General features: G+C 33.1%; 2 protein-coding genes across 2 annotated transcripts; one reads left to right on the forward strand and one right to left on the reverse strand.

Annotated features, from left to right (window-relative positions):
- Positions 1–2,026: 2,026 nt before the first annotated feature.
- On the forward strand, positions 2,027–8,213 carry LOC139500659 (uncharacterized). The gene has a single exon (XM_071289428.1). The coding sequence runs from the start codon at positions 2,325–2,327 to the stop codon at positions 5,457–5,459; it is 3,135 nt and encodes a 1,044-aa protein (XP_071145529.1). The 5' UTR covers positions 2,027–2,324; the 3' UTR covers positions 5,460–8,213.
- Positions 8,214–11,598: 3,385 nt separating this feature from the next.
- Positions 11,599–13,769, reverse strand: LOC139501045 (pantetheinase-like). Its single transcript, XM_071290000.1, has 2 exons — positions 13,428–13,769; positions 11,599–12,969 (listed from the first exon to the last, which is right to left on the reverse strand). The coding sequence occupies exons 1-2, from the start codon at positions 13,719–13,721 to the stop codon at positions 11,695–11,697; spliced, it is 1,569 nt and encodes a 522-aa protein (XP_071146101.1). The 5' UTR covers positions 13,722–13,769; the 3' UTR covers positions 11,599–11,694.
- Between the last annotated feature and the right edge of the window lie 5,795 nt (positions 13,770–19,564).

A 19,564-nucleotide genomic window follows, 5' to 3' on the forward strand; every position in this document is an offset into this window, starting at 1 on the left:
GGCGGCACAAAGTGTCTTTATACAAATTAAACCAAGGAAATGAACATGACACCAAAAATATGAAATTCATCGTTTAATAACGCTGAACAATGACGAAATGCGATAATTGAAGTTGAAGTGATCATTTCGAAAAAATGTTTATACGGACGTCATCACAAGTTGGTTGACCGTTATGATCATCTGCTACACACATAACTACGGATTATGTTCCAATTGTTCCCGTCCTCTATTCCTCGAATGTGATCTGCAGATTCAAATGGGGACATTTGTATTCAAAATTTTATTTTGTCATCTGCTTGACCAGAATATTTTTTGTCATCAAATTTGGGATCAGAATATTGTTTTAAAAACAAAACCATAACCCCCCGCTGTTCCCTAACATAATCAACACGATGGTGTCACATTTTGAGAAGGATTTCTTTACAATTCAGGAGAACCTAAGATAACACGGGGTTAATTTGAGTCTTTTGTAATTTTGCGTTTCTTGACTGTATGACATTTTCTGTGCATTTTCGACTTGTTTGAGCTTGCCTATCCCTTCCTTTTCTCTTTTATCATGTGTTCAAATACGTACGGTGTGCAGGCGTCTGTAAAAAATGTATGTAAAAAACAGCATCCTCTCACACGTTTGTCCTGTTCAACACATGTAGAAACAATGGAATGTAATTTCGTATAATTATGTCGATCTATCAATTTGTAATAAAAATTGCATGTTAATATTCAAAAAATATTAACAGATTGATATCGTCATCAATTCTGATAAACTGATCATATGTTTAGATAAATGGAATTTCCCGTTTTAATACGCTTTGGATAAATAGCACGTGTTTTAAAAATCGAAATAGTTTATGAAATTATATGAAGAAACAAGTAAGTGTTCTATATTTTGTTTCTGTATCAGTTAAAAATCTTCATGCTTTATTGATGCTGAAAAAGCGAACGTTCAATTTAAGTTTTAATTATGGGAAAATATTACTATACTCATTTAGAGCACACATATAAATGAAGTCCACAATGATGTTTTCAATATCGAGTTAAAAAGGAGGAGAATCGATTGACAAAACTACATCAGTACCTCGTCAATGTTTATCTTTATTCTTTAAGTTGCTTTTCTTTAGAGTTTTGGTTAAGTTGTTGATATCGATACCTTATTCCAGGTATACTCTCTTTAGCACTAACATATGTCACGGGTTCAACCAGTAGGTTACGATTTAAGTACACTTCCAGAGCATATAGGATCACTCCCATTCTTTAATTGCGTTCGGGTTGCTTAATCTTATGTTTTGTCTTTGGTATTTGTGAGCAAGCATGGTTTTTTTTCGTCGTCTTTCGTTTTTCCGTGTACCTATAAGTTTCTCTTCGGCTTCTGCGTTTTGAACGCTATCTTGACAATTGTGTCTCATCTTTAACTATGATTCAATTGTAGTGTACCGTATATATATATATTGTAATTGGGATGATCAAGAGCTGCTAATATGCAGGCATGGTCAATCAAGCTAACTCACTTCTCTCTCATAATGCGACCCACAGTTAATACATCCACCTTTTTGTCACTGTAAATTATTATACAAAAATACAACTATATATTGCATCAACTATGTATGAAGCATTTAATTTCAATAATTCATGAAAGCTTGAGTCTGTTGAGATAATAAAAACCACAAACTTTGAAAATTATACAAAAGTATGATTACTGACCGATTATTATACGTCAATGACAACTCAAAATGGAAGAAAAACCACAAGAATTCGAAGACTTTTTAGCTTTTAATAAGAAGTCTTAGATATGACAATACTTGACGATATAACTGAACGAAATTATGTCCATTGTTTACGTAATACTTAAGGTTAATCCCACAGTTAATGTGTAGTTAATCGCTATTGAGGACACTTCAGAACTAAACAGAAATCTATCACAATGATAAGGAACAGACAGGTCAGTTTACATTTGAGATTTAGCATATGGTGACATCTATACAACCTACGAAATGATAAGACAATAGATCGTTCAATTTGTGTACTGAAATCAGTTTAGTTAGATGTTCATTTTAAGTTGGTGATATACAATATTTTGATTGACTTTATTCCATGAAATAGTACTGTGCGTTAAAATTGCATATATATGGAGGAAGTCGGATTTTACTCTTCATACGAACTTCAATTTATATATAAAATGAATATGATTATAATTCCAGAGTTATCCGTTCAAACAGAGGAGTACTATTTAGAAATAATTTGTTACTAAACAGGGCAGGAATGGAACTCCAAAACTGCCAACCGCATCATCATCACCGCCACCATCATCACCATCATCATCGACAAATATGATCATCTACGTGTGGTTAATAATGTTTATCAATATGACATCATTATGGTTGGTACTGTTTATTGCAAACTGTATTCCAATTTCAGTGAATCTTGACGATGATTTAAGAGGAATGGACGATTTTACCGAACAAAAAGGACTGAAGAAACAAACGTATGTCGATTTACTTTCACAGAGATTATGGCAAATGGCGTCAGTGAATAATAAAAGTAGACAATCGCCCATCGTTTTTATGGATAAAGGTCCTCATTTCAGTTCAGGTTCAGTATTGAACACAAGTGAGCCAGAACAAAATTATAAAGTGAACATGATAAAGAGAATTTTAAAATATAAACAATTAGCAGTTGGAAAAAGTAAAAAATCGGTTCGTTCTAAAAAGGAACATGATATTCTAATGGATGATATAACGTATGAAATATTTGGAACCTGTTACAATATTTCTTTATTTTCCGATGAACCATTTGTGATGATAGATAAATGCCCACTTTGGGCACCAAACGTTAATGATGTTAATCTTTGCCATTCTTCTAGATCTATTAACGAGTTTGACAAGTGCGCCATCGACTTAGAGTTAGTTCCAGTAACTGATAACCGTGGATACATATATAAAAATATCTACTGCGCTCGTTGCCATGGTATTCGTAACATTACCACTTGGGAAGTTGAGCTTGTTTATAATACGTATTCACCGTTACGGTTTTTCGATTTCAAACAATCAATGATTCTTCTCGGGAAATTTAAGGATGTTGGACAATGTGTACCCTTTGTTTACCCACTTAAGCCTAAAGGGAAGTTACTATGTACACGGTATGCAGCAATGAATTTGCTAGAAATGCACGAACAGCGCAGCCGTTATCATCGGTTTATAGATCGTAGTGATGAAACATCTTCCGGTGAATATCCTCTATCATTTCAAATCTTGATGAATTTTGGCATAAATGGAAAAGGTCACGTGTTTTTTAGTACGAGCGGAATCGAACCGGTGATCGAACATCATTGCGGAGAAAATGAAATATACGATCCGAGCATGCAAGAATGTCGTAGAGTTGTGTGTACAGGCGGATATGTTTTAATTGATAAAAAATGTATTCCAAAAACTCAAAAGTATGATTCATTCACACAACAACATATCGAGGATGCAACCCAAAGTGACTATCCGATTCAGTTGATATACCGATTCAATGTAAGCAGCCGTGATGTACAGGTATTAAAGGATCCAATTGCTTGTGACGATATATCAAAAGCATTTGCAGGCATGTTAAACATTAGTATAGACCGAGTATTGAATTTTGAAATCAGTTTATTAAACGGCACATCTCCTGATAAAAAGGTGGAAATTCGTCGAATTGGTGTATCTAGAGACGCAAGTAATGCTTTCAATAACAGAAACCATTCAAATGTTGACTGTAACACACATATCTCTGAGTATCATCTACCAGTGAATCTGGAATCTGTTACGGCAGAAATCTCGTTTTCTCTCGTCCCTTCCGATGATAAGGGAAGCAATCGTTCATCAAACGATACACTTAAAAACAAAATACTAAACTTGAAAGGTGCATTCTACTTTAAAATAAACGGAACTGAATTTAAAACCGATAACCCGAGTGCAAAAACGACCGTACAACTTGATTTATGGTGCACAAAAGGACAAAAAGATCAAAAATTCGATGATGAATTCGAAATAAGTATTCGCTTGGATAAAAAGTCGGGTAGAAATGTTACTGGCATATATGTGAATAGCACTGGTAATTACTACCCCCCAGACATGTATGATTTGTGGTTATGGGTGACAGGCAAGATTGGAAATATATCGGATGTTTCGTCATACATGTATGTATTCTTATGTGACATGCCAAAAATAGCAAATAAGGATTGCGCGCGATTTCAAATAGCAAGTTCAAATTACACTCGTTTAAGAAATTCGTCTGTCCTCCTAGATAACAATATAGTTTTTGACATGCATGAATACGAATATGTAAATAACAGGGAAAATTCCACGGATATACAAGTTTGTGTTCCGAATTCGTATTTTATCGAACCACCGTTGAGCGAAATCAGTTTTGGTTGCGGTGATAGTTATAAGGACGTTTTAAAAGCAGAGGGTTATCTAAGTTTTGTGCTTGGAATTATTTCTATTGTTGTTCTTACGGCAGTGATTGTCACTTATAGCATATTTGCTAAGCTGCGAAACTTACCTGGCTTGAATATGATGTGTCTGACATTATCGTTATGCTTCGGTGAATTGATTTTTATAATGTCGGGTTCAATTGACGAGAGTAGCACCATCATTTGTCCGATAGTTGGTGTGTTCCTTCATTTTATCTTTCTTGCTTCCTTTTTCTGGATGAATGTTATGTCGTACGATGTGTTTAAAACATTTGCGAACAAATGTATTCTTACAAGAGTTCGCCGAACCAAGAAACATTTCCCAATGTATTCTCTATATGCATGGGGATCACCAGCACTTATTGTTGGGATATGCAGTATCATTGATTTTACAAAATGGATTCCAAACTTTAGAATTGGCTACGGTGGATCATCTGGTGACTCTTACGAATACTATACATATGATACCTTTTCCAACCAAACAGACAATCCGACAATAACTAAACTTTATCAACAGAAGTTTGGGTGTTGGATTCAGGAGCCTGTCGCCGCACTTGTTGCTTTTGGATTGCCTATGATAATGATACTACTTGCAAATGCAATAATGTTCATTCGAACCATAATTTGTATACGGTCCGTCACAAAAATGGTTTCTCTTAGAACCAGACGTTCTTCAGTCAGCAACGCCATCGGACAACATGACGTTATATTGTATGTGCGCATGTCTACAGTAATGGGGTTTACCTGGATTTTTGGACTTGCATCTTCAATAGTAAGTTCGTTTTCAGAGAAACCAACAAACGCAGTTTGCATTGCGCTTCATGTAGTGGGAGTATTTTTTATAATTTTTAACTGTTCGCAAGGTCTTTTTATATTTTTTGTGTTTGTATTAAACAGGAGAGTCGGTGCATTATACAAAGACCTTTTTGGACAATGTAGAGGACAATTAAGTAGGCAGTCATCGGCTTCTTCATCTTTGCATAGTGTTGGGACGATTCAAACAGTAGATGAAAATACAAACTTTTGAAAGAAGAGCACGTATCAAATTGAAGTACTTTATCCACATGCTTGTAGTCGACCCAAACCGAATATGGTATTGGTTTTTTTTTAGCAATGACACAAATACACAAAATAACTTGTGATGGAAAAACTGTAAACGTATAAGACATGCTGTAGAGGGAAAACACTATAGGTTTATTGGTGTTTATTGTTTCAATTTATTCGTCTAATTGCGTAAAACAATTGACTTCGACTTAGAAATTACTTAATGAAACAATACTATTAAATTTATTGGTGTGCAAAAAAGCGTCGCAATTGAATGGGGAAATATGTATGGAAACATTTTGTCTACAATAGTTTTTTATTTTAAGTTTTAAATGCTATGATTATTGTTTATATGTAGATAACTTTACATTATAATGCATTGAGTGTGTAGGTTAAGATTGAATTTTTGATTAGCTTGCTTGTTAGCTGTACCGTGAAGTCATTATTAGCTTAGGTATACTGCCCCTCCTTTGGAAGAGTATTTTAGTCCTACAGACAAATACTAGTAGATGAATATCTATCAGACTAGTCTACTCTTAAAAGAGGATAGTTTACCCAACTTATAATGACATCACGATTCAGCTAGCAAGCAAGCTCGACAAAGATATTACTTTTACCAACACACACGATGCATACTGCTGTAAATATTTATCATTTGAATGTTTGATTAGTTTGGCTCTTTAATTGTTTATTTCTACTGCGATAGCCGGAGATCAAAAAGAAATTGAATGAAGGGATATACAAGAAAGTAAAGTATTGACGAGTAATCATCTGGAGCAAATATATAAGGTTTTCTATTGCGAAGAAATAATATAAGCACTATCCAACGACAAACAAATACCAAAAAGATCATTTTAAGGGCAATATATAGTGTTCATTAGAAAGATAGGTCTATAAAATTGAATAAAATTGTCAACTTGATTTTAAGGACAAACTTTTATCGTAAAAAAAAATAATGACAATTGTGAATTACGATAATCATTATAATATACTGAAGTATCAATATTTAATTAAATAATATTGTGCACATTATTGAAATTAAAGAGTTAGCAGAAAATTTGAAACATTTGAACTATGCTTATATTTTTTACCGAAATGTATTGCAGAATATGTTGCTTCGAGTTCATTGAGGCAACATCAAATGTGTAGGTATTAGTTAAACAAATCTATATTTGAGCACCAAAATTTTACAAAAAACATAGAAAATAAACAATCATGTCTGAAATGTTTTACAAGAGATTTATGATTTTGTTGAATTAATTTTTCTATATTGCCATAATTTAATTTTGGATGTAACGCATCCTCTGATTAGCTGACATTGTTTTGTCTATCAGCTCATAGACATTATTTTGTCATGTGACCGTAACGTCATCATCATTTTTTCATGATTTACTCCGTCTTTAAATGGAATTAAGAATCAAATTATAAGGAATGACTTTAATATGTTGTCTGTCTATTTCAAATAATATAAAAAAAAAATTGGTGCACACTTTCAAATAACACGCTACGCGGGTTATTCAGTGTACACCATTTTTTTTATGTTATTTCTTCACAGACAGATAAAAATATTACATTCATGATTCCTTTATTATTGTTGGCTCTCACTGTAAAGTGTGTATTGATGTACACACGTAGATTTTTTTTAAAGAGTATGTAAGATATTTGGTTTTCCATTATTTGTGATTTTTTAATGTGACAGTTGTGTATTATTAGATAAATTGTCTCCCGTAAAACCCCCCTTTTACGATGTCTATAAGCAAAAATAGCATTGAATTTTTAACTTAAAGTAAATATGGATAAACCTGAATATCTGGGTGATTATTTCTAAATACATCAACTATAAACGGTACAAACAAAACGTAAATAGCCTGGGTCTGAGACTATTATACTAGTCCTAGCCTGGATAGACCACGCTATTAATGCACCATGTCAAAATATACCATTAAATTATCATTTAATAAATTATATTTTACCATGTGTCATTTTTTTCTTCGTTACTTGTTCCCTTTTAATTATAGGATTGAAAGAGATTTTATTTTCTTAATAATCAGATATTGTTTAGATCTCAAGTTCTTGTGGCTCAATATAAAATATGTCAGTAGTACAAATTTTCAATCTCAGATCGTGAAAAGAAATTGGCAAATAATATATTCCTATGTTGATCTGTAATGAAAATTTTAAAAATAAGGTCCTAATGGTATTTTTAAAAGCTATATATTTAAGATTTGTATTTGAGTGCTAAAACAAATACAAATATGGGAAGTTATGAAATATGTTACAGCCGAATTCATTGAGTGTGTTGCCAAAGTAAAATTTTTTGATTAGCTTGCTTGTTAGCTGAACTGTGAAGTTATTATTAGGTCAGGTATACTATCCTCCTTTCGAAGTAGCCTAGTCCAACAGACAGATAGATTGGTTATCTGCTGAACTATCTACTCGTAAAGGAGGATAGTTTACCTGACATATCAATGACGGTTCAGCTAGCAAGCAAGCTAACAAAAGATATTACCTTTGTCTTCAAACTCAAAGAAATCGACTGTAACTGATTTTAAATTTAATGGTTCATTTGTCATTTTTTTTTTCAGAATAATATTGTGTTGTAATTCAGACTTATTTGAATTAAAATATTGAAATAGTGCTTTTTTAATCAGTATTGTATACTAGTATCACTTTTTAAGCTACTTTGTTGTTGTTTACTTTTGTTACCTACATATAAAATAAAAGTTCTTATAATGGATTTTCTATTTTAATATTCTTTTATTAGGGCATCATATGTTATATCCAGATAGGTCTGAGCAGATTGGAATCTTTGATATAATCTATTTAAATGACACATTATGAGATTTTAAACCAACCATGTTTGTTGTCATTTTAACCATCATATTTGCTCTTAGTCAACAGTTGAAATCCGTTTTAGTCGCATGCAAAAACTATGAGAATTACAGTATCTGCATCAACGCAAAACTGTACCATTTTTATACTTATTTGAGGTTCTAACATTTCATATAGTTGTTTATGTAAATTTTTATTAGAAATAATACATGTGTAATCGATGAAAATATAATAATCTTTATTTTGGCTAGTATTATCATGTATTCTTCCATCTGATTGGTGATTACTGCATTACTTGCAAGATCATTTTCATCTGTATAGTTTTACTTATAGTTGAATTTTGTGATGTTTTAGGTATACATAAAATTCTAGTACCTACACATTCGCTATTGAGTGATGCCTAACTACTTTGTATAACTTATCAACAAAGTCAAAGGAAGAACCAGAGGCCCCCAACCCTTTTCCCATTTCGTTTATGATGGGGTTCGTGTAGCTCATGACAGTCTATATTTTTCTATGTTGTGGTTTTATAACTTTTTTCGTCTTTTGAAGTGTTTCGTTCTTTATCATAACTTTGCAATATGTTTTCGACTAATGAGTTTGTACACATGTATCACTTTGTTAGTTTTAGTCTCCCTTTAACTATTATAGTCAAAAGCATTGCAAGCACGATGAAACCGAGGAGCAAATAAAACCAACAAGTAGGCAAAAGCGAGACAACAACATGGAAAAAGAAACTACAGCTAAAATACTACACAAAAAGACATGATTTAGAAACATGAACCTAACTACAAAATTAGACTGAACTAAGGTGTCCCGTGTTACTGCCTCAGACGTGACACCTGTTGCGTTCCTCTTAGTACAATCCTGACCAGTAAGCAGTAATTAATGATAAGGTTTATACTACAACAAATGGGTCTTACTTTTCTGCCGCGCTATCAATAACATGAGAAAAGTACCTATACATGTAATTTAGAACCCTAATACATGAACAAATGTAAAAAATCACAGGATAAGTATTTAATTGATCTTTTTGTATCTTCGTGTCGCTTAATGGCAAGTTCGTGACAAACACAACGAAAGCATTAAATCTGATATACTCACAATGTCTTTGTATTTTTCATGAACAAAATTTATCAAGTCTTGATTTCAGATAATGTGAAAAGGCACCTTAAAAACAAAATTGTATTTCACATGAAATTTAAAACAAATGATGGTATAAATGTGAATATAACATGTGAATTTTACCTGAGGTTTATTTGAAAATCACGATACGAAATCAGCTGTTACAGTAATCGATTACATTTCCTAATCTGTGGTACCCAAAATCTCCTTTTGTAACTATATTAGATGGACATTCAATAAATTGAAGGAAAAGTTAAACAACAACAAAAATTCAATAAAAATAGTTATTAATTTAACCTAAAAAAAGAAATATGAAATAAGCATTTAATTATACTTATTTGTAATACAAAAATTCAGTAATACTCGTAATTGCTATTATCAAAATATGTAAATTTAGTTATATTCTGTATCTTTTCAAAATGGTATACATGTATTCTAGGGAGAGAACCAACTTATAAACTCGGTCAAACACTGCCTGAACATGTATTTATCATTTGTTTATAATACAACACATTGTTATGAAATCTTTCTTATCCTTGTACAAATCAAAATAATGAGCCTTTGAATTCGGTTGACGATTTCTTATCTTTCTAGCTGGCGAAATAGAACAACACAGGGTCTACAGGGTAAGAAGGATTATCGAAACTTTAACTAATAAACTAACATGTCGATGCCTTTTATAGCTGACTATAGAGTATTGGCTTTGCTCATTGTTGAAGGCCGTATGATGACCTATAGTTGTTAACTTCTGTGCCATTCGGTCTCTTTTTAACACCCACATTGGACTTGGAATCCTAGAGATTGTTTTGATCATTGTTTGTTCAATTCTTTTTGCGAATATATAATGTACATTCAGGACTAGAAGACAATAATATATTATGATCTACGTATGACGGTGATGAGATCGCACAAAACCAAAAGGACACCCCTTTCACTTTTCCGTATGGGTTCTAATTCCGGATCGAAGAAATACATGTATAGGGATGACAAAATTTACAAATTGTGACTTGGATGGTGTCTCATTGACACTGATACAACATCTATGATACTGCATTCGTATTTCTGCATGCAACTTAGTCAATCAACCCTTCGATTAACTTAATGAAATGAACTAAAATATAGTTTATTTAAAAGGGGACGAACGTTTGATATAAGGGGGTAGGAGGACAGTAGGATTTATTCATTTTTATTTTTAGCTACGCGTGCTTTATTTTACGCGAACCTTTATTTTCACTTTTGTACACAGTTGCTTCCTGCTATTCATTTTAACCAAACATAAAACATAAAACCAAAACGAATGGTCGTCCCCTAAGCGAATTATAAGACAAGAAATTGAATACATTAATCACTTGGGTACAGATAGAAAAGAGTCTGAAGAATAAGACACCCACCAATCATACAAATAAACAATGAAATCAGAGAGAGAGAGAGAGAGAGAGAGAGAGAGAGAGAGAGAGAGAGAGAGAGAGAGAGAGAGAGAGAGAGAGAGAGAGAGAGAGAGAGAGAGAGAGAGAGAGAGAGAGAGAGAGAGAGAGAGAGAGAGAGAGAGAGGGAGGACCCAAACGAAGAGAGAGAGAGAGAGAGAGAGAGAGAGAGAGAGAGAGAGAGAGAGAGGGGAGGGAGAGAGGACCCAAACGAAACCTTGACTGCTAGGAAACCATGGTAATGCTCTGCTATGATATCCCACTTTATTCGTTGTTTGGGCGATTTATTGCAGCATGTATTTATAAAGAAAACTTTAAATGTGACATATGTTAATCATTTTAACAGATTTTGCCGAGTCCTGACAACAATTACAACAACATTAAATCTTGCATCATAAACAAATCTTTTTAAATTTTTCTATCGGTATGATTCTGTTCCTTTACATATAACAACAAAACTGGTCCACTAACAGGACATAAATACTGAGCCTTTATGAATAAACGGGGCAATTATTAAAAATATTACTTTTGCTCATTGTTGAAGACCGTAGGCCGAGAGAACTATAATTGTTGTTAACTAATATGTTATGTTGGTCATTGGTGGAGAGTTGTCTCATTGTCAATCATACCACATCTTATTTGTTTTCAAATTTAAACCCAGCTTCGTAGATTTTCAGGTGTGCTGGTTAGTGGTTTTTCTTTTGTGCTGTGGTTTATTGTTTGCATTTGAAAAAAATGTAATTTTCAGTTGCCGAACACTGTACTACATGATATAAAACTATTATACACAAATATGGTTACAAATAAAGACGGTTTGCAATTAAATGCAATATTCGTTTAATCATCTCTCACAGGCTCTGTATCTTCATCTAGATGATAATCTCTAGCAAACATCCCAACACTAATAACAGGAAGTTCAAAGCCTCGGTCTGATTGTAATGTTCCATTGTCGTAGCTCCACGAGTTTCCAGATGAAAGTTTCAATGTACCATGATCTGTAAGTAGGATTTCCGGGAAAACATATGGAGTTCCGAATGTTCCTGACATTTTCAAATTTGTAAAACTTGTACTGGCTGTTTTTACTGGTTTGCCACAACTGTCCTCTGATGACGATTCGCATTTCAGCAATGTGCAAACTTGGATATAATACACACCTTCATATGTATGCAAACCATCAAAGGCGCCAAATGCGTAATTTTCAGATCCACCATTAGACCGCTCGTACTTAAGATGGCAACAAAGTTTTCCGTTACAAACGCTTATAATCCCTGTCGCCTTTGTCAAAGGCACAAAGGTAAACAAATCATGAAAAACGTAAGAATTAAACTGCCTTGATTGGTTCTGTGATTCAAGTTCATATGTTGGTGTTGTATATATATCTTGCGTGATAAAATTGCTATTTTGTACAACTGATAAATTGGCTATTAAAAGTTTTCCGCCATGTTTTTCGCTGTAGTGAAATGCCTCATATCCTTCCGGGGAGTATATTCCACTCCCGTGAAATCTGAATGAAGGAAGATTTATATTTGCCGCCAAAAAGTTGACCTTTGATCCAGCTGCAAATGCAGAATGGAATTGAATAGCAGCTAATAAAGGGAGAGCATCCATCCAAGCTGTTGGAAATACGACATTTCCAACACCTTGTATTTTCAAAGAATCTAAACCAGGAGTCTTGAACAAAATATCGAAGCATGTGAACATAGCGAATTTTCCAAAAGGTGTGTCGAAGGTCACAATGTCCGAAACAGGTGGTGTATCAAACTGCTTTTCATAAAACAGATTGATTTTATGATATTTGGCAATAAGCTCACCTTTTGGATTATAAACGACGTCTGTGTTAAATTGATAATGCCCATCATGCGGACATTTTGTATCGTTTGTAGAATTACAGGATTGGCGGTCACCCATGTTTACAACAAGATATAAAGAATTCTCTTTTGCAACACAGCTAAGTTTTCTTTGGATTTCCGTATTTTCATATTTGTCTGGAAAGTTACAAGCATTCCATTTTTCATTTGGATCGGGAATATATTCCAAGTACGATTCTAATCCAGCTCTGGAAAATCCCATACCGAACAATCCGTCTTCTGGAAATACTAAAATATTGACATTCTGGAAAATAAAAGGCTTTGATTTTTATAAAATTTAAAATTGATCATTGATGGTGCTTCATGTCTGGTGCAACTATCAAAAGCATACGATATATTCAGAACGATTACATTAATTTTATGGATATTTCTGCTCGAGGCAATTGTCTCATATTGAGGACAATGATGTTTACTGTATTATTTATAAATATAGCCTGCTATTTACTAGATAGACACAGGCAAAATGTTCTTTTCAGAGAACCTACGAATAGACAGAACTTTGGAAAAAGGAAAAAAGAAAAAGAATACTAGACTGTTTAGGGGGAAATTATGTCTTCTTTTAGTCTTGTCTTTTATTCTTGTAAAGAAAGATAAAAAAAAACATATTATACAAACAAACAAAAAAGAAATGGATCATTAACTTTTGAAATTATAAGAGCAAAGAATAATAAGAAGAGGGAATATAGAGTAAAAATCAAATACCTGTTTACCAGCAATCTCTGCCTGTACTTTGTAAATTTCAAAATTTTTCATCATATTTTCCAACGCTTTAGACCTATCAACCCAAGCTTTTCTCTCGGTTGGTATGATAACAGCATGTTCGTAAACGGCGGCACGGAACGTTGAATTTTCTGAATCAACCACAACATAAAGTATTGAACAGATCACAACGTTATAAATGATACAGCTAAACATAGTGGAATAGAATTTTGGAACTTCGCATAAAGTTTGCATATCATGTGGACTTTGAACCTTGATATTCACTTCGTCCCACATTCTGACACATTAATCCAGAGTTGGACTTTGGTATATCTGTTGATTTTGTACATATAAACACGTATAAATGATTTAAGAACATGAGGAACACATATATGATACAGTCTGTCAAGTTATATAGTAAATGTATGTTGTGTTTTTTTCTGTAAGAAGTTGCTGTAAATATATCAAATTAAAATTTTGAACTTAAGTGTTTTATTGCAAAATTTAGTTTGAACTTAATGTAGCACAAGTGCAATCTTAATATATATTTTTTGAATAATTAAAAGAATTTCACAATCTCAATGTTGACCGAATGCATTGGTGAAAAGTAATAATGCTTAGTTTAAACATATTTATTTATAGTGGATTGGGAAACAAGTTTAATTTGCAACTTATATTAATCCCTTTCCACTTTGCGGGTGCGAGTGCTGCCTTGTAGCGGCATTAGCCAGGGGCCTGGTTTTCGAAAGTATCATAAGATATGTCATAAGATATATCTTAGGACATATTTTATGATCATCGTATGACTATCATATGATATGTCATAGGATGTAAATCAAAGCTGTCTTACATGTAAGAGAGTCATAGCTATGATGCTCTTACGACTGTCATAAGTGAACATTATTTTCTATTATTCTAAATAATGCTTTAAAAGTGATAAATATAAAAATGAAAATGAAAAGTAAGAACACATTAATCATTGCCATTCTTAATATTACGAATAATTTGAATTATCATTATAATGAACATAAAATTTTATACAAAAAGGAATTGAAATATGAGTTGATAATTTGTTTAAATTCAGTTTGTAATATATAATAAACCTTGAACTTCGCTTTCGTGTATTATCATACATGCATTGTTATTTAACTGTGAATACTTTTTAGATTTGGAACATCGAGTAACCGCTTAACGAAAAGCCCGTGCACATGTATACGTTAATACAGTACTATTAAATATACTAGGAACGAAATAATATGTATATTTACTATACAAAACCATAAGTTAGAAAAGAATTCCAAATTGTATGTAGCAGGAAATTCAAATTTTAATTCACGTAGTTTAGAAAAATAAAGTCTTTACTATTTAGCTAACTGAGAAACAACACAACAAATATTTTTACTGCAATTAACATGAAATTATACATGAAAAGTAATTCAAATTTAGTTGACAATCATAAGACCATCATAAGTCATGTCGTGAGGGGTCTTAAGTTTACGACAAAAGTTATGACAAATCGTAACTTGGGACAATTTCGAAAACATATCTTACGACTATAACATGTCATAAGACCATCATAAGACATGTCTTAGTCATAAGATACTTTCGAAAACCAGGCCCCTGCTCTTTTTCGAAATCTGCAAGGGTGTCTTTAACGTGCAAGAGATATGGCTCTCTCTTAACACGGGTCAGCCATTTATCGTTCCCTTCCGACGGACTATAATCGTTTCCTCGAGACCATACTCGCAAATGGTATCAAGGGAGAGCCGAAAATTCAATTCCTGAAATTTTCATCCCAGACGGCAATCGAACCAGGAACCTTTGTGTTAGTAGTCCGATGCACTAACCACTACACCACGACTCTCCGGTTCTACGGTAATAATGCTTGTAAACTTTATGAAAATTGAAAGTCTTAAGTGCACGGCTATTGTTGTTTCCTGTACCAGTGATTAATGTGACTTTGTCATGTCAATAACTTGAGGTAAAATTTTACAAAGTAGGTTAAGAGATAACGTAGTGTTATTTGTTAAACATACGGTACACATGTGCGTCTGCTATGAATGAGGGTGTGAATTGGGGGTTAGCGGGGTCGTTCAGTATTGTATTGATTTTATTATTATTTTAGGACTCTATTATTATCTGTCCTTTATTTGAATTGCCTACTTTTCTATATATTTTATTTTGTACGAACATTTGTTTTAGAAATGCACATTGTAAAACGTTTCGCCTATGAAATTATTTTTTCCACATGCTGCATTTATATTCATGATATAATTTAACTTAAATAATCGTACTTTGCAAGTTATTTCCATTCTCAATTTTAGTGAGAGGGTTAGCGCTATAGAACCAGGTTTAATCCACCATTTTCTACATTTGAAAATGCCTGTACCAAGTCAGGAATATGACAGTTCTTGTCCATTCGTTTTTGATGCGTTTTGTTATTTGATTTTGCCATGTGATTATGGACTTTCCCAATTGATCTTCCTCAAAGTTCAGTATTTTTGTGATTTTTTTTTTTATCACATGACTGCTGAAGCTTTAAACTGCTTATCCTAATGTTATATGTATCTGGCCTTTCCAAGAAAAGATACCATCGTGTACATGGTGTATCATCGGTACAACGGATATAGCTTTATTTCGAAGCGTGAAAAGCTATACGCCGTACATTCGAAAAATAACATATGTATGAAAGATTTCAATGCCTTTTATTGAAACAGCTATATTTATTACGCACACACAGTGTCCTTTTATCAGAAAAAGAGTTGCAATGAATAACGAATCATATCGGATGAGACGAGCGTCAACTTCTTTGACAAGTATTTGCACATGTTTTTAGTAAGCGTTCTTGCTTTGGGAAAATAATGAGACTTCTTTATTCATCAACTTACGACCAAATCATGTCTTAAAAAAAAGTACACATTGATAACAACGATTTTTATATCGTGTCAGAAGAAAATGTGTTAAGTGGGAAAAAATCACGACCGCTTGGTTGATACCTATGTCCGCTGTACAGATGATACACGGTGGATACCAACGCCATCTTACGTATTCATCGTGTGTCTCAGTTTTGCTGTTTAAAGTTTCTGACTATCTATTATAGCTTTCCAGATAATAAGTTAAAGGAAAAAGGAGAAAAGCTTTTTAGGGCAATAACTCCAACAAGACATTGTCTAACAGTTTTTACGTAAAAAGATAATAGGTAGAGCTCACCATTCTGAACATTTTTGCCCCTGTCAGATTTTCTCTATGTATATACCAGTTTTCAAAATAATAGTTACAATAGTTTTTAGCCGTGTTGACTACCTGGTAACTAGGTTTGCAGGCGGGCTCATCAGACACATTTTCCAAACAAGATACATGAACCAAAACTATGATTGAGACCAACTGTGGTTTTATTTCGCTCTGTTGTTTTAGAAGTGATGATCTTAATAAATTTTAACAAACGACAGCAACATTTAGCAACGTCAGATATAGCTACCATTTAGCGTAACAGAAAAACAACGTAAAATTAGTAACGCGCACTATCAAGTTTTTCCTGCCTTCCTTGTTGGGTAAATAAATGCAAAGTATAGCACACGTCAAGTAGAAATGCCGAGAAATTCCATTCCAATATAATTTTATAATTTAAATAGGATATTACATTTTACTTCTAGTAATAATGTCTTTTTCGGGGGAATATTGCTGAATTATATAAATAATCAGAATATAATTTTATTCAAGCAGTGGAACAAGAGACAATTAAATGGCTTATGGTTATGGCACTGAAGTCTTAACTTTTTGATCGTCTTATAGATGTGTATTTTTGTAATATGTGCATCATTTCGTTCTGTTGAAAGTAGGACATTTACATTAAGTGGAGGAAGGAACCCGCGAATGCAGTTCATGCCGTCCCATATTCTTGTGGCGACGTCAAATAATGTTGACGGACAACCTTGCAAGCCATTTTCATTAATCCTTAATTTTAATAGGTAACCCTGTAATCTTAATACAATTTGGGTTAACAATTTATACAATTTGGGTTAACAATTTAACTTTTAAAGTACTTTTTATTGGTATAGTAATCAAAGCCGTAAAACAATCTTCGTGAAATCAAATCTCTGTTTTTGGGCAGTAAAAAATTGTGAAGGCAAGATAGTTTAACTCGGACATTACCGCAAGACATTGCAAACCCATTGTTTTGAAATAAATATGTAGCTCAATTCGTTCATAAATTTGAACTTTTGGAGCTTACACTTAGTACAAAACGATAGTGCTTACAATTATGTAAATTATGTGTCAAAATTTTGTTTTATAACTGAAATATTTCAAGTTTCTAAATTAAATTTCCCCTGGGACAGTCATTTATACATATTCTTTTCAAAATATCTATGGTAATTTTATATTGAGACGGCCATGTAAACCAGTACTGAAATATGTCACGTCATAGAACATTCATGCAAAATTTCGAAGAGTTGCGTGAACATTTCGCGAATTGTTCGAGTTTGATGTTTCGAGTTTGTTACATTGGACAACGCCAAGTGAACGTTTTTTTTCTGATAATCTGTGTCTTCCGCAGGCTATGAGTATTATATTTTTATTCTTTCTCTATCATAATGTGAAAATTTAAGATGCAATCAAGTGATCGGAAAAGCTAACTTCACCCTTCGAGCCAGGCGAGCCTATTAAAAAAAAAAAACAATATGAGAGACAATTTCTAAACATGTTTATGCCTTAATGGTATATGTAATGAATGTGATAAGTTTTTTTTTATCCTTTTCCTCGGCAGATAGTTGTCTTATCTACAATCATACCTTATCTTCTCATTTGTATATGATGAAGATGGCAAATAAATGTTGTATTATGAGTTCAAAGGTCTATGAGACATCTACATGTATCTGATCCAGAGAACAAATGATGTGTTTTGAAGCAACTGTAGATCACAGCATGGCCTTAAATGAGCAAAATCCTTATGGTATAGTCAGATATAAAAGACCCCGACCTGATTTTGCCACACAGATAACTTATTAGGATTCTTAAGTAGGCCATGTCCTCGCATTATATGACCATGACCAACAGTTACCTTAAGACTTGTTGATTTCAAGAACAAAAGTTAACAGATTTTAAAGGAATGCTGAAAACTTGCATGAAATCGTTTTTCGCACCAGACAATACAATACCTTAGGATTAATCGTATTTTGTCTCAATCATACCACAGCTTCTTATTTGATAGATATTAATTTTAAATAATTAAAAAAGAAAGCACATCTGATTAGAATAGAGGATCCTAAGACAAAGACAATCGTTGTACTTTGAGGTTATTGTATACACGATTTCATTATTCAAAATTTCATGTATGTATACATATGTCATAAAATATTTTGAAACTTATAACTCCAGATCTTTGTGGTGTAATACCACCAAATCATGGTACGTCACATCCGGTTGCATACGAAAGTAGGCCTAAAAAAATATTCCCTTGAATTTGACAGTTGTAGAAAATTAACCCTGCATTTCAATGCACTTAAATTTTTCTGAGTCGTAAATATGTATGTTGGGTGTCTGAAAGCATCATTCTTTTTTTATTTGATGGTCTTATAAAATATTTTGGAACGTTAAGGTTACATAGTTACCAAAGCAGGTAACCAGTAAATAACAGTGTAAAAATTTGGTTGTCTACCCTCGGCGGTGGTTACTTTCTTATATGCAATGAAATGTAGTGTGAAATTTTCACTGTATCACTGGAAAGGATTGAACTTTACACATGCAAAGTATTTCTTTGGTTGAAATAAAGGTAAATACTGTACGATTTTTTTTAAAGTGCCAATTTAACAAAGACTAATAGGGAAAAATCAATGGTGGTATTACACCTTGATCGTACGCTATTAATACATTTGGGAGTCTTTATCTTGAATGCAAGGTTAAGGTAGCTGATAAGATTTTTGGGGCATGTGGACAATTATAACACGTTCGAAAATTAGTAATCCGTTTCAAATTTAGAAGGGGGCAACTATTTGATATTCGAAAGTGAAATGGGAGGAGCAATTTTTCTGTATCGGGTCCGTTCGCCTAATAACATGTTCACCCTGGGTCACGTTCGGCATGAGTTCGTTCGCCCATAGAGTCCGTTCGCCCTACTAAAAAAATATTAATATTCAGGGCAT

The sequence above is a fragment of the Mytilus edulis genome, chromosome 13 (assembly GCF_963676685.1).
Source record: "Mytilus edulis chromosome 13, xbMytEdul2.2, whole genome shotgun sequence".
Lineage (NCBI taxonomy): Eukaryota > Metazoa > Mollusca > Bivalvia > Mytilida > Mytilidae > Mytilus > Mytilus edulis.

Bases quoted from the DNA above. Each gene is read 5' to 3' on its own strand.
- LOC139500659 (XM_071289428.1), top strand. From the start codon at position 2,325: ATGATCATCTACGTGTGGTTAATAATGTTTATCAATATGACATCATTA.
- LOC139501045 (XM_071290000.1), bottom strand. From the start codon at position 13,721: ATGTGGGACGAAGTGAATATCAAGGTTCAAAGTCCACATGATATGCAA. The intron at 12,970-13,427 runs GTATTTGATTTT...TTTATTTTCCAG, and splicing joins CAGAGATTGCTGGTAAACAG to AATGTCAATATTTTAGTATT.